Below are 13,391 nucleotides of genomic sequence, written 5' to 3'. Positions count from 1 at the left end.
CCGATTAATGGCCCCTTGATACTGGTTAAATACAGAATAGGGCGGCTTTGCGTTGAAAAAACGACCAATTACGACTAACTAATACAATAGAACGTTAATTGCGTAACAAAAAACAAGATTTTTTTACTGTATTTAGTAGTAGTTAAATTAAGTTTCAAACAAAAAAACGGATGTCATCATCATCCTACCCTTGTTCAGACTCGTCCCTTTTCTTCGGCTCCGGTTCAGAGTCCTGACCAGGAGTGTCTATATCGGTCTCCTTGCCGTTATAATTAATACCAGACGCAGTGGGTTGTTCCAAACACGCCATAGTTGCTGAATTGCGCTCTAGAAACTCCAGTGGAGCTTTTATATCGATCTTTAGTTTGAGAGTTCGAAACCTCCCAAACAGCAACGACAAAAAGGATGCTGCAAATACATTAATATGTGGGAAAAGCATACGGAACGTTTTCTTTCCTGTTTTACGATTTTGGTAATTATTTTTACTTTAATGTCATAAAAGTGTGCCATTATCATCAAACGCATCGTTGATATAACACAAAACAAAAGAATCATACCTGGATATCGCAAAACTCCCAAATGTCTTTTTGTTTCAGCAGCATATATGATGTCGCCCCATACACCGTACCCGACTAGAAGAACGGAGTAAGAAAGCAATCTGCCCTCCGAGAACACGCTGCATATATTTGCCTTAGAACGAAACCCTGTGGGTATAAACAACAGTAATTTACCACGTATAGCTGTGTAAAATTGAACATTAAACGTAACTCACCGACAAATAAATATTCTAAAGATTCATCAGTCAAATTTTAATTTAAAAATGAATCGTACTTAACATGCCTTCTATAATATTAAATATTCATAAAACGAGAATTAAATTATGTTGAATAATATTATACGTATACAGATTCACTTTTCATGACTTTCACATAAAATAAATACTGGACAAATTGGACTGTTTATACATGTGATTCAAGTTGAATATGCCTGTGGCCATTCTTTTATTGTTGACAGATAATTATAGGTAAAAACTCATTACAACGTAACAAAGAGAAAAAAAAACGTTCGCATGTCTTTACCAATTACAATCGCATATGCAGCAGTTGAGATGTCATAGTTTCCAAGAAATTGCTTTGCGACTCCATTACCAGTTCCTGTTAAATATATTGAAATAACTATATTACAAAAATAAAATAGTGAAAAGCACAACACCGAAAAGTTATTAAACTTTTTTTTAAACTGTTGTATCATTTTTTTTTCAATCCTTGTAAACCTGAATAATAATATAAAATTAAATCAAAATTGAAGTTTTCAAACTGTCTAAAATATATGTATTGGCAAGTATTGTTTGGAAAAAATATTCCATTTTATGTAGCATGTGAACCAAACGAATATTTCGATCACAGACGTAAAAAAAAACAACGAAACTGACACATATATTAAGGATATTTTACCACAAGGAATCAAAGCCATTGGAATCGTAAATTCCATTGGTGAGAATTCGAGGTTCTTTATGTCGCTTCCGGTTTCAGCCGCCATACGCCTGACAATCCCATTCGCTGCCTCGTGGAACAGGCCGTCTCCGCCAACCAAGGTTATACTGTTTTGAAAAAAAGTATTATAATAAAAAAGAGGATATGCATTATTATTCTTTAACAGTGATATTCTTGTTTTTAAGACATTTAAATTTAGGAAAAATAAGAAAATTAAATAAGAGGTTTCCATACTAGGATTACAACGCATGGACCAGTCGCCTAAATTCATACTTAATTGATAGATTAAAATATAAGAAGGTTCAACGTATCTTGGTCAAAGGACGCTCATTATTATCATTTTATAAGGTTAAATCCCTAAAAGAAACGTCGCTTTATAGGAAAATCGGGATGTGATCAAACAATGGCAAATAATGAGCAACTCTTAAAAGAAGGAAATTTTGTACAGCAAATACAGTTTGATAAAGTCGATGGGACACAATATGTCGTTAAATAATACATTAATTAAAAATAGTGTTAATCCAACGGAACAACGAAGAATTGATTTGTATAAGCAAGTGAATGGTAAAAAAACAATCTACCCATCAATGGAGCTGAGGTCATAAGTAGACAGAATGTCTTCTGTGTGATGTGCTCTAGCGGTTACTGAAACAGAATCGCTATTTATCACATGCCATACCCTGTTTCCCATGTAATATAAGTTACTGATTTTTGTAACCTCTTGCATCCCTAAATATAACCATATATTTTATCTTACACATGTGTAATATACTCTTTAAGCGTTTTCATTGGCTTAGTTTTCGTTTATTGACCAATCGCATTTTGTAATTTTGCTGAAATGCCGCTGCAACGTCAAATGATGTCACGAAATGTAAACAGCATTCGGGATTTAATATTATGTTTGCATAAATATTTATTTAATTTGCTCATTTAAAAGCATGTCATAAAAAAGATTAGACACTCGTTGTCATATCATACCATATATTATCAAACTCGTCCAGGAAATTCGTTAGTAAGCTCTCCAAAAGCTCGCTTACTAACAAAATTCCTGAACTCGTTTAATAAAATATGGTATGATATGACAACTCGTGCCTGATCCTATATATATCCAGCTTACCAGTTACCATGGCCATTATTTCAATACATCAGCTGTTGCTTATTTTTTCGAAAGTGATTGTTTTTCTTTCTCATGTATATGTTGTACTTCAATGGCACCACAAACGTCTGATCTATGGGATAGCATGTTAATCTAAATAAGCGCCGTTTTTGGCAATTCATTTCTTTCGTAATCACATCGAGGCATCAAAATGCTAGGCGTGAATCGTCACCTCAAAACAAGATGACAGTGAATTTATGCCTTGAATAGTATAAATCAATTTGGGGATCGTTTCGAACATGATCTATTGCGTTCGATATCCGAATCATGTTTAAGCATATGAGGTCATTGTGATCCTACGACCTACGAGCTAGTAATGAGTCAATAAACGTAGAATGTAATTTGTATTTTCGGACACAAATCTTGCAAACTTGCCTGCATTTGATCACATATATGAAAATTCATTAATACATGACATGAAACAGTTTCCATCTTACAAATGCAAACTTAAATGGCAAGATCTCAATGTGAATCCGCACATATGCTTCACTTTAATTATCGTGATTATTCAGTCAAATGGCCGAAGAATAACACGCTCAATATATATGACGAAGGTGTGTGTGTGTGGATTTTCAGTTGTGACTACAATTTCAAGAAATCAGTCTGTTTCACGTAATTAATGTTCAGTTATCGTATATAAGCTTGTCGTATAGTAATATAATATTCATTGAATATTATGAACGAGCGAACGCACTGACTTATAGAAAGCACAGGCAAATGCGCTCCAAATTAAAAGATAACAAGATTTCCGATCCATAACCACTGTTAAGAATTTCCCCGCAAACACTTTCATTTATGCACGCTCTCCTTTTTCCCTTGCTGAATCGCTTAGAGCAGGACATCCTCGATTGAGCTCTGCTAGTTAATAGCATAATCATTATTAATGAGAACAGCGTCGTGCTTCCGACGCTGCCCGAAGCCAATCTCGCGTTTGCTCGTAAATGTTCGGATATCTTCGCGAACAATACAAATTGAATATATTGTCCCACAAAAAACAAACGAGCATTATGTATCTCGTTAGTATATATGCTACTAGACCATATCTAGCGTCGAAATATTTATCTTTGCTATAAGAAACACTGATTTATATATGTTTTAACTTGATTTCACTAAATGTTCGTTGATTTTGAGTGTTCATGTGGCTTTAAAGTAGAACTTGCGGTAAAATTTGCCTAAAGGATGTAAATATTGATAGGTTTTATTAAGTGAACGTTTACGTAGCCATAAGCATTATAAGTAAGGTGTTGTATGGTTTTGTATATACGTGCTGGATAAATTATAAAGCTAAGATGTTGTTGCGTAGCGTTTCACGTCTTAAAAATACACGCGAATGTACAACACTTTTGTATAATTTGCTGCAAAATGAAACATATGAAAACTATTACAATACGACTGGTAGATAGACTTCAAGGTGTCACATGTTTATAACGTATTGAGCTATATAGTCGTCAAAGTACTATGGCGAAAAAGTACACATCGTAATTCAGACTTGCTGCACATATGTATAGAATAATCAAGATTGACAAAAATAATACTACAAAGACGCACTATTATTTTATTTTTTAATCAAGTTTTGACCTTGCATTTAAAGATAACCCATGAAAGTGCAAGTATTTATATCCAATGGGGTCCTTTGGTTTTGCTGGAGAGGCAGCATGCAGATGAGACAGTATTGAGATACAAGGTATCCGGGTGCGATACCCTAGCTCTTTGCGCATAGATCCCTTGGTTCGTCTACGTGCTCAGGGTATAGCACCGATACACGCGAGAATCACCTGGGTTTCATACGATTACATCTCTAGATAGAAGGAAAACACTTGAAGCATTTCTGAAATTTCCAATGCCCCGGCCAGGCATTGAACCGGGGACCTCTGGAATGGTGTTCAGTATTCAACAGCACATTAGTCAACTGGCTTAAAGGCACACACCTTGAAATGACATACATGACATAGTATATTTCAGTATAAATAAGAAACATATTTTATCTATACCAATTAGAATATATCTGGTGGTTACTAGGTATAAATCTGCCTCTTTTGCAATTTACAACTTAACAAAAATCGAGTTTGTCGAAAATGGACGGATACGTCTAGAAATCCTACTTTCGGTTTTAAAAGCGGTACCGTTTAGAAAATAATAAATTACTTGCTAAGTAGGCTATAGATTTAATTTCATCTATCTCAATTAGAATATATCTGGTGGTTACAAGGTAGAAATCCGTCTTTTTTGCGCTTTAAAACTTAAATATAATCACGTTTGTCAAAATGGATGTTTACATATAGAAATCCCACTTTCGGTTTTAAAATTAAAAAAAAACATTACTTGCTTACTAGGATATAGATTTTATGACAATTTTGCACACTTTCAAATTGGATATATATGTATTGATTAACATGTACTTCATTTCAAGGTGTGTGTGACTTTAAATAAAATAAGGTGTGTGGCTTATATAAAATAAACGCCAAAGTGTTCAAAAGCGTGTAAAAAAGCTTGGATAAAAATCAAGTAGAAAAATCTACGTAAACGCAACAGCTATACCGATTACAACGAAAAACATCAACAGTTTGTATGTATATGTAGCAAGTAATTACACAAATAACATAATACAACGTGTACAGATGTAGAATCCATATTGTTACGAAAACATGAATAACATACTAGTATAAATCAGAGAAATATAACAAACGTGTTGATGGGATTTCAGTTACATGTTTAAAGTGCTACACACACTGCATGATGAGCAATTGCAACTTGTCAATCCAATACAGGAACTTTTATGTGTACAATATCGTTATTTTCATGTACGTTTATATATGGGGCCATTTATTCCCACAATCTATATATCACATAGCCTGGAGCGGAATAAAGTATACACTTCAGCCGACTCTTCCTGTCACGCCAGGGATGTTGCAAAAGATTGGAACTTTTCCGGGGTAATAACTGAAATAAACAGCAATATATGTACAATGTACACTCACTACGTTAAGTAACTATGCAAACAATGATTCATATTTAAATAAAATATGATACAAATATCCACTCTGAAAATCATATTTTGTACAACATAGCTGTATTTAATTTTACATAAAATAAAGATAAGTGAATGAAGAATGCATACAAAAACAGTTTCGTTACACCTTTATTGATGTCTACACCTACCGGGCGGTGAATTCTGGCTCCTTCAGGGTGAACATTTCTCCATCTATGGACAATGTTCGTTCGAGACGTCCCAAATAAGATTCAGCGTCGTTAGGGTTGTTGACATGGACTGAGAACTCGTTAACAAACAAGGACAAAGCGTACTCTGGCGGTTCGTCAGCCTACAATTTGATTAAGCCGTAAATTGTGCAAATGTACATTATTGTTCAAATGAAATTAAGTTTACACGACCTTCATCCCGGACCCGGCAACATGACTTGATTGTTGATTGGTCATCAGACCATATCTTCGGTCAGTCACCCTCTACCTCTGCGCCGAGTTTGGACGTTGTTATTTACTGCTATAGGTATGTACCAGCCTTTGTACTGGTAACCGGCTATCCCAAGAAAATGTGGCACAAAATCCAAACAAACACACAAACAAACCAACTTACTTAACATTTACTCGGTGCTTCACAATACGACTTAATATGGCACGCAAAAATGACTAGATAAAGAATTTGTATTAAACTAAATTCCAAGGCACAGAGATCCAAAGACAAGAGATGTGTGTAAAACAGGTATGCCCCTTTGTATATAGTTAAGAAAAATCATGGTATTAGTATTAGATTTATACTCATTAACTCAAAATGTTAAACAGCTAAAATCTTCTCTTTTATCGTTCAAATTTAGGTGTTTGTACTCATTTATACTAACATAATTTATTTAAAACAGCATGGATTTTGATTTAACTTGTTTCATGTGATATACTGGGCCAATATAAATTTGTTTGAGGCTTAATTGAAACACTTTCAATCCAAGATAAGTTGTTCTTAAGTTCTAAAGGGAGCTAATTAAAAGATGGCAAATGTGATTTGCCACTCAATAAGTATACGTTAAGTGACGTAAAATTCAATAGACGTCTTCCTTTTTCCCTCAAATGAACGTGCAGATCTATAATTTGTGTTATTTGGTTTCGTGCTCATAACAATGGTCTATTGAAATTATTAAAATAACATACAAATTGGCTTGTATTCAAGGCCATATTCCACATAGTTTTCAGCATCTCCCATTTGCTGCACGGCTTGTGAATTACGAGCTGTGAGGCGTCGCTTATCGGCTTATAATTGGGCATATGGAACGTGTCAACTAATGATGACACCATGACGTCCAGGTCAACAAGAGCAACAAAGGGTCCCCGAACCACTGTCAATGTTGCACTGGAAAACAAAGATGTATTTTCACCGACAGTCATAGTTCAAGAGCATAACACTTTTTATTTTTACAAAAACTTATTCGGGTATTTCTTATATTTGTAACGGCGAAAAGGTCATTATAATACACTAAATTTTACGGCTTCAAAATAATTGGTACCTATTATACTACAATTAATAAATTTCATGCCATAAATGGCCATTTTAAAGACACTTGAACTAAATAAAATAAACATTACAGTATCTATAAGATATAGTAAGACTAAAGAAAATAAGCGCCAACAGTCTGAAATATAAGATTAACAACATAGTTCAAACTTTAAACTTAGGAACCACACAAATAAATATCAGTAGACACGCTTATTCTACGTCGTTTTCATGCTTTGAGTGTCACCTATATATTCTCTCAAAATGTGCACATGACAAGAGCCAAACAAGACACATATTGTACACTTATTTTTATTTATTATCTCAAATCAATTTATTTTGTATGACATATCTCAAATATTTGCCAATTATGGTTTGTTAGTATTAATATTAAAATATCTTTTCGGAAATAAGCGTACCGTTTCATGCCATTACCAATGAATACGTTCATCTAAGATTTGAGAGTAATTGACAAAACAAATATAATAAATTAAGAAAGTTAAAGAATTTTAATTAAAAGGTGCTTCATACATACGCACACACATACGCATTAACTTACCTCTCCTGAGTGTTACTATCACTAGCCTCTTTTTCAGTATTTCTTGTGTACCGATGATCTCGCAAGAACCTTTGTAATGCCGTTTCATTCCGATCAGAAAAATCTTCCGCGGCTTTAAATTTTAAGGTTAAGTCTGCCACTCTCTGACTCTTGATTAAGAACTGCTGGATCGCCGACACTGAATATAATTCCAATTGTCTGTTTACAGTAAATAATGGTCAGTTATAATATCACATGCGTTAAACGTACGATACCAAATACAAACATGCTAAAATGTAAGGGAAAATGCTTGTAAATTAATCACAATCATTGAAAGCACTGATATAATGAGATGAGCATATTTGTAATCGCCACACAAATGGTACTCTTTATAATCATCTTTTTAGCCCAGAAACAACCCAAATTGATCCAATAGCATTATATTTTATTATTCATATTCATGCATTTTGACCTGTTTTTACTTTCTTTCAGGTGTGTGTTGCGCAAATTCTTATTTTATTATGTCATTTTTACACCTAAACATAAATGAAAGGTTCATAAATGATTTAACACAATGATTTTAATTTTTATACAAATAACGGTATAATGTTATTTAAGGTGTAATGCAAATACATGCTCAATGCGTAATCTTCTTACATGGTATTCTAATTTGACCCATGCTTCGCCGTCCTTCGCTGAGTGTCAGCAAGTCTGACCATATTCCACTGACCAACATGAATGCATACGCAATAAACTCATTGCCCGAATACACACTGAAAATATTATTCTTTGTTTTGAACCCTGCAACATAAGGCATAAAGTTAATATATCTTTTTTATAAAAATCTTTCATTTAAGTTAACAGAAGACCAGTAATGAAATTGATTATTCAAAATATTTACTTTTTCTACATTATAGTAGTAAAGTATATAATGTGTTTTATATAATAACGAAATCATATTGCACTGAGTGTATACACTTATGTGTATGACTAAATGTAAACAAAGAATACAACTGTTGGTTACCCAAAACTATAGCATATACTGCAGTTGCTACGTCAAAACATCCATTAGCTCCAAAAGCTATTCTGTTTCCACTGCCTTAAACAAAAATGAAAACATGGTTGTTATGACGTTTTCTTGGCTTATATTTTCGTTTTCGTAATTTAATAAGTCAACTGGTGATGTATATGAATTACTGGATTTCCATTAAATACAATATTGTCATCGAACTGCACAACACGTGAAAAATAGGAACTTAATTAACCTGTTTGAAAACATGTATCCCACTGTAAACTGTCAATAAACTGAATTATGCATTTAATTTACTTTTCGCAGTAATATATATTTAGTGGAAATATAATGTTCAGACACTTTTCTGGAACTAGGGAAGAATAATGTGCACTGCTATAAAATTCAACATAACATTAAACAAGGGACAAAATTGTCACAAAACCAGGTTTTCAGTGTGAAAAAAAATCTGATAAAGGGAGACAACTCAAACTGAACTTTTGAAATGAACAAACAAAATTAACCCCCTTTGTAAGTTTGTTTTAAAATAAATCTATTTTTAGTCGTGGCGACCTTGACATTGGAGATATTGACGTGATTCTTTCGTGCGACACACCGTCCCATGATGGTGAACAAATGTGCCAAATGATTTTAAAATATCATAATGAATGACATAGTTATAGCCCAGACAAGCTCATTTATGGCTATTTTTTACCTTTGAACTCAAAGTGTGACCTTGACCTTGGAGATATTGACGTAATTTTTTCGCGCGACACACCGTCTAATGATGGTTAACAAATGTGCAAAATGATTTTAAAATCTCACAATGAACGACAAAGTTATGGCCCAGACAAGCTTGTTCCGCCCGCCCGCCAGCCCGCCAGCCCGCCAGCCAGCCAGCCAGCCAGCCAGCCAGCCAGCCCGCCCGCATTCGCCAATCTAATAACCAGTTTTTTCCTTTGGAAAACCTGGTTAAAAATAATGTGCAAATAATCAATATCAATACTGTTATATTTAGCCTAAAAATTTCGTATTATGAGGGCATATAAGAAATTAACGGTTACCACATGGAATATGTCCAACAGACACAGTTAACTCTGGCGGTTCATAGTTTGGATCATTTAAATCCTTGCCCAATTCCATTGCCATTCTTTTGAAGAGGGCATTTAACAAGGTGTGGTACATACCATCGCCGCTAACAAAGATGATGCTGAAACAAATGACAATAATGTTATTAAAGTAAACAAGAGTTCCGCGGTCGGAGACACATTCTCCCCAAACAGGGCTTTGAACAAGTGACCCCAATTTCAAAAGCATAATTGTAACGCCTTGATGGCCTTATATTTAGCACACGGCCAAGACTTATTATTTGATCAGATTTCTTCAAGATTACCATTCTGACCAAGACCATCAAGATTGAGTCACAAATATGGTCTCTAGAGAGGTTATAAAGTTTTTCTAAGAGTGTATATAGTTTGTGGACGCCTTCCTCTTTGTAAGAAGACGCACATGACCCAGATCCGTTGTTTGTGAAGATTTTTTAAAGTAATCATTCTTACCTAGTTTAATCAAAATTGAGTAATAAATATGGCCTATTGAGTTATTACAACGATTTTTTTAAGTTTTAAACATGTGGCCTAGCTTTTTGGCAGACGTTGCACTGATTCCAACGAACAATAATCATTTTCCCAAGTTTCATCAATACTGAGTTATCAAGGAAACCTTTAGAATGGCACCAAGATGTTTTGTTTTATTTTACCTTGTTTTGGGATGCGCGTTACCCAGATTCGAACTTGGTCCGGATAAATATGTGACAAAGTTTCCTCTAGATCCGATGCAAAATTAGTCATCTTGAGCGATAACATGTCTACTTTAAACTTTTAACTGTACCCTTACACGAAAAATAAAACACTATCTAAATACTAAAGTTGGGCTAATAGGGAAAAACAGGTAGGACAAATCAACGTGAGCAATTTTGGAAGCATTGCAAATTTGATTCGTGTCGCAGACACAGAACCCAAATTACCAATCTACGAACTCACGTTAAATTCTGATCAGATAAATACAGCTACAGCACTAACAAGCCTTCAGTGTAGGTTACATAAACCCATATACTTTTTGATGGCTTTGTTTAAACAAGTGTACACATTATAACTTTCAGAAAGCATGTAACATGACGTTCTAGAGGTTTAACAATTACACGGTGTTTGCATTCCCGAAATAAAGAAAATTTGCTTCATTGCATTGGCGTACCAATAATTATCGCATGAAATCTAGGCCAAAAGTAGACTTAGACAAGTACGCCGAAATAACGGCTTTTTACGACAAACTTGGTTATGTCCAAAGTTCAAATGCCAGACATCACAGACAAAAAGACAGTTTGTGTGAACAATAATACTTTAACATACTTTATAAACCATTAAAACTAACCCGTTAATTGTCTGAAGATTATACCCATTGATGGCTTCCTTTGTGTGCCCAGCGCTCTGTGTGACTACAAGATTTGAAGATACATATATTACCGGTACATACTGTAAGTCAATAACATAAAAATACACATAAAAAAATACATGTTTAGTAAAATATTTTCTGACAAGACAGGTTAACTTGACTGATGGTAAAATTATTTTTGTCAGACAGGTCAAGGACTATTTCAATTTTTAAGTCAATTACATTACATATTTTTACAACTGAAATCAACATAATGTAATTATTCTGATAAAATAATCAATCCAAGTAGAAAATTTTAATTTGAAATCTCACCTTTACGTTTAATCAGTATTTTGTAGAAGCGAAGCTATAAGCTTTTAGAAAACAAAATAATCCGTAGACAAAAACAGTTTTACCTTTTTAAACATCATCAAGACGTCAATGGCAAAATAACGGCCAGTCGGACAAACTTTCCATACTGAAATCTTAAGCAAGGCGTATGACACAATGAGGTCATTTTATTCAATAAAATGACCTCATTGTATTTTAAATCAAATTTCAAGCATTCTCCGTCAGCATAGTCTTGAAACAAATACTCGAAATTAATAAACGGACATATTAAGGGCATCACGAAACCTGCCGCCATGTCAGCCAGTTTTGGAGCGAAAACAACTTTTTTTATTTTAAGATGCGCTGATGAGTATTATTTTGCGTAACTTCATGACGGTTTTGGTTTGATATGATTTGGATTTTAAGTTTTCAAGTGCTATGGACTTAACATAGGAACAAATAAAAGTTAAACGCGATGATTTCAATTATCTGCCAAACACACATTGTCTTCAATTTAAATTTCCGCCGTGATAACAGATTTCGCCATGGTACTGCTTTGCTACATGTTGAAGGCAATTAACAGTTGTGTTAAGCGCTTAACTTAAATTAGCCCATTCTGTTAAATGCATAGAAAATTGGGTTGGTGATGCTTAATAAAACTGTATTGAGTATGGCTTGAAAAACATATCCAGCTAAGAAAGTTTGAATTTAACAAATAGGTGTGTCTTAAAACATTAGTGTTTTCAAATAAATTAAAACTATTAAATTGCCAACAAAACATATGTAGCAACTTTTTCCATTAGTTTGTTTCCAAACTGGTTTTTGTTTAAAATACATTATCTTTTCTTGGAACAATATGTTCTACAAATATAAACTATATTTATATGCAACAATTCATAAATAGATAAGTGGATCGAAAGGGAAATACATTTCAGTATCTTCTTATCTGCACCCATCTTTATCAAAGGTAATTGGATGACAATGTAAACTCACTTGAGTGTCTCAGCAAGTTTGTGATAATTTGCCAAAAACATATGTGGCCTTTAGACCGAAATAAAACAAAGAAAGCTGGAGGAAAGACATTCAAAAGGCCTATATTGAGCTAAGTCGAGCTAAACTTATATGTTTACAAATAACTGTTCGCACAAAAATCTATCAGGTCAAATGATGTTTTATTAAATGGGCCATTACCAATATGGAAAAATATCTAAGAAATCTCCTTTACAAAATAACAACAATCATTGTTTAAAGAGTTGTATTAAAATTAATAACATATTTATACCTTTTCCCTGAATTTTAGTCTATTATTTGGTCGCAGGCTTACCACCAAGACTGTTGTTTTTTTTCAATTATATTAATATTGACTGCACAGGACTTAATTTAGTTGATTTCTCTATACCAACGCATGCCATGGTATGTTCACTGTATTCGAGTGAACAATATATATTTTAATGTATCTATAGAAATAAAAATATTAACATTGACAAAAATAGAACGGCACATACCTATGACATCAGTTTGAATGCCGGCTTCCTCAAAAATAGGGGCGCAAATGTTTTTGTAATTCTTCTCTCCTCTTGAAAACCCGGAGATAGGATTGATCAATACAAGGAGACGCTTTGGCCTGTCAGCACCTGGTTATGGAATATGGGTATCGAGGGTTAAGTTGGACACTATCCTATTTTATTCACAAATATTGTAATATGGGAATAACAGAAATATTATCAGGGAAGAAATTCCTTCCGGCAGTCTTTAGTTTAAGGCTAATGACAAATTGTTCATATACATAAGTATCATGCAATGCACTATGTATACTAGAATGTTAAACAAGTTGTGTCTAGCTCTAAGTCAGATGTCTTTCAAACTGACCAAATTTTATCAAGAATGAGTCATAAATGTGGCCCCCAGAGCGGTTGCAAGATTTTTCGAATTTTGAC

The 13,391-nt window shown here is 33.9% G+C and overlaps 1 protein-coding gene across 7 annotated transcripts in view; it reads right to left on the bottom strand.

Annotated features, from left to right (window-relative positions):
- LOC127861579 (ceramide kinase-like) overlaps positions 1-13,391 on the bottom strand; it is a 35,112-nt gene that overhangs the window by 12,393 nt on the left and 9,328 nt on the right. For 4 of the 7 annotated variants that reach the window (XM_052400184.1, XM_052400188.1, XM_052400186.1 and 1 more), the window contains one exon: positions 12,960-13,088. In XM_052400184.1, coding sequence (XP_052256144.1) covers positions 12,960-13,088 — 129 coding nt within the window. Of the gene's footprint in view, positions 1-188; positions 409-557; positions 705-1,079; positions 1,155-1,454; positions 1,601-2,074; positions 2,139-4,197; positions 5,590-5,808; positions 5,970-6,807; positions 7,007-7,706; positions 7,885-8,342; positions 8,487-8,709; positions 8,785-9,758; positions 9,905-11,124; positions 11,189-12,959; positions 13,089-13,391 lie in introns of those variants that run through there. The other 3 variants (XR_008040274.1, XM_052400189.1, XM_052400190.1) reach the window with 2 other exon arrangements.

The sequence above is a fragment of the Dreissena polymorpha genome, chromosome 16 (genome assembly GCF_020536995.1).
Source record: "Dreissena polymorpha isolate Duluth1 chromosome 16, UMN_Dpol_1.0, whole genome shotgun sequence".
In the NCBI taxonomy this organism is placed as follows: domain Eukaryota; kingdom Metazoa; phylum Mollusca; class Bivalvia; order Myida; family Dreissenidae; genus Dreissena; species Dreissena polymorpha.
The sequence above is the reverse complement of the archived record's forward strand: the minus strand, read 5'-3'. Positions and strand labels throughout refer to the sequence as shown.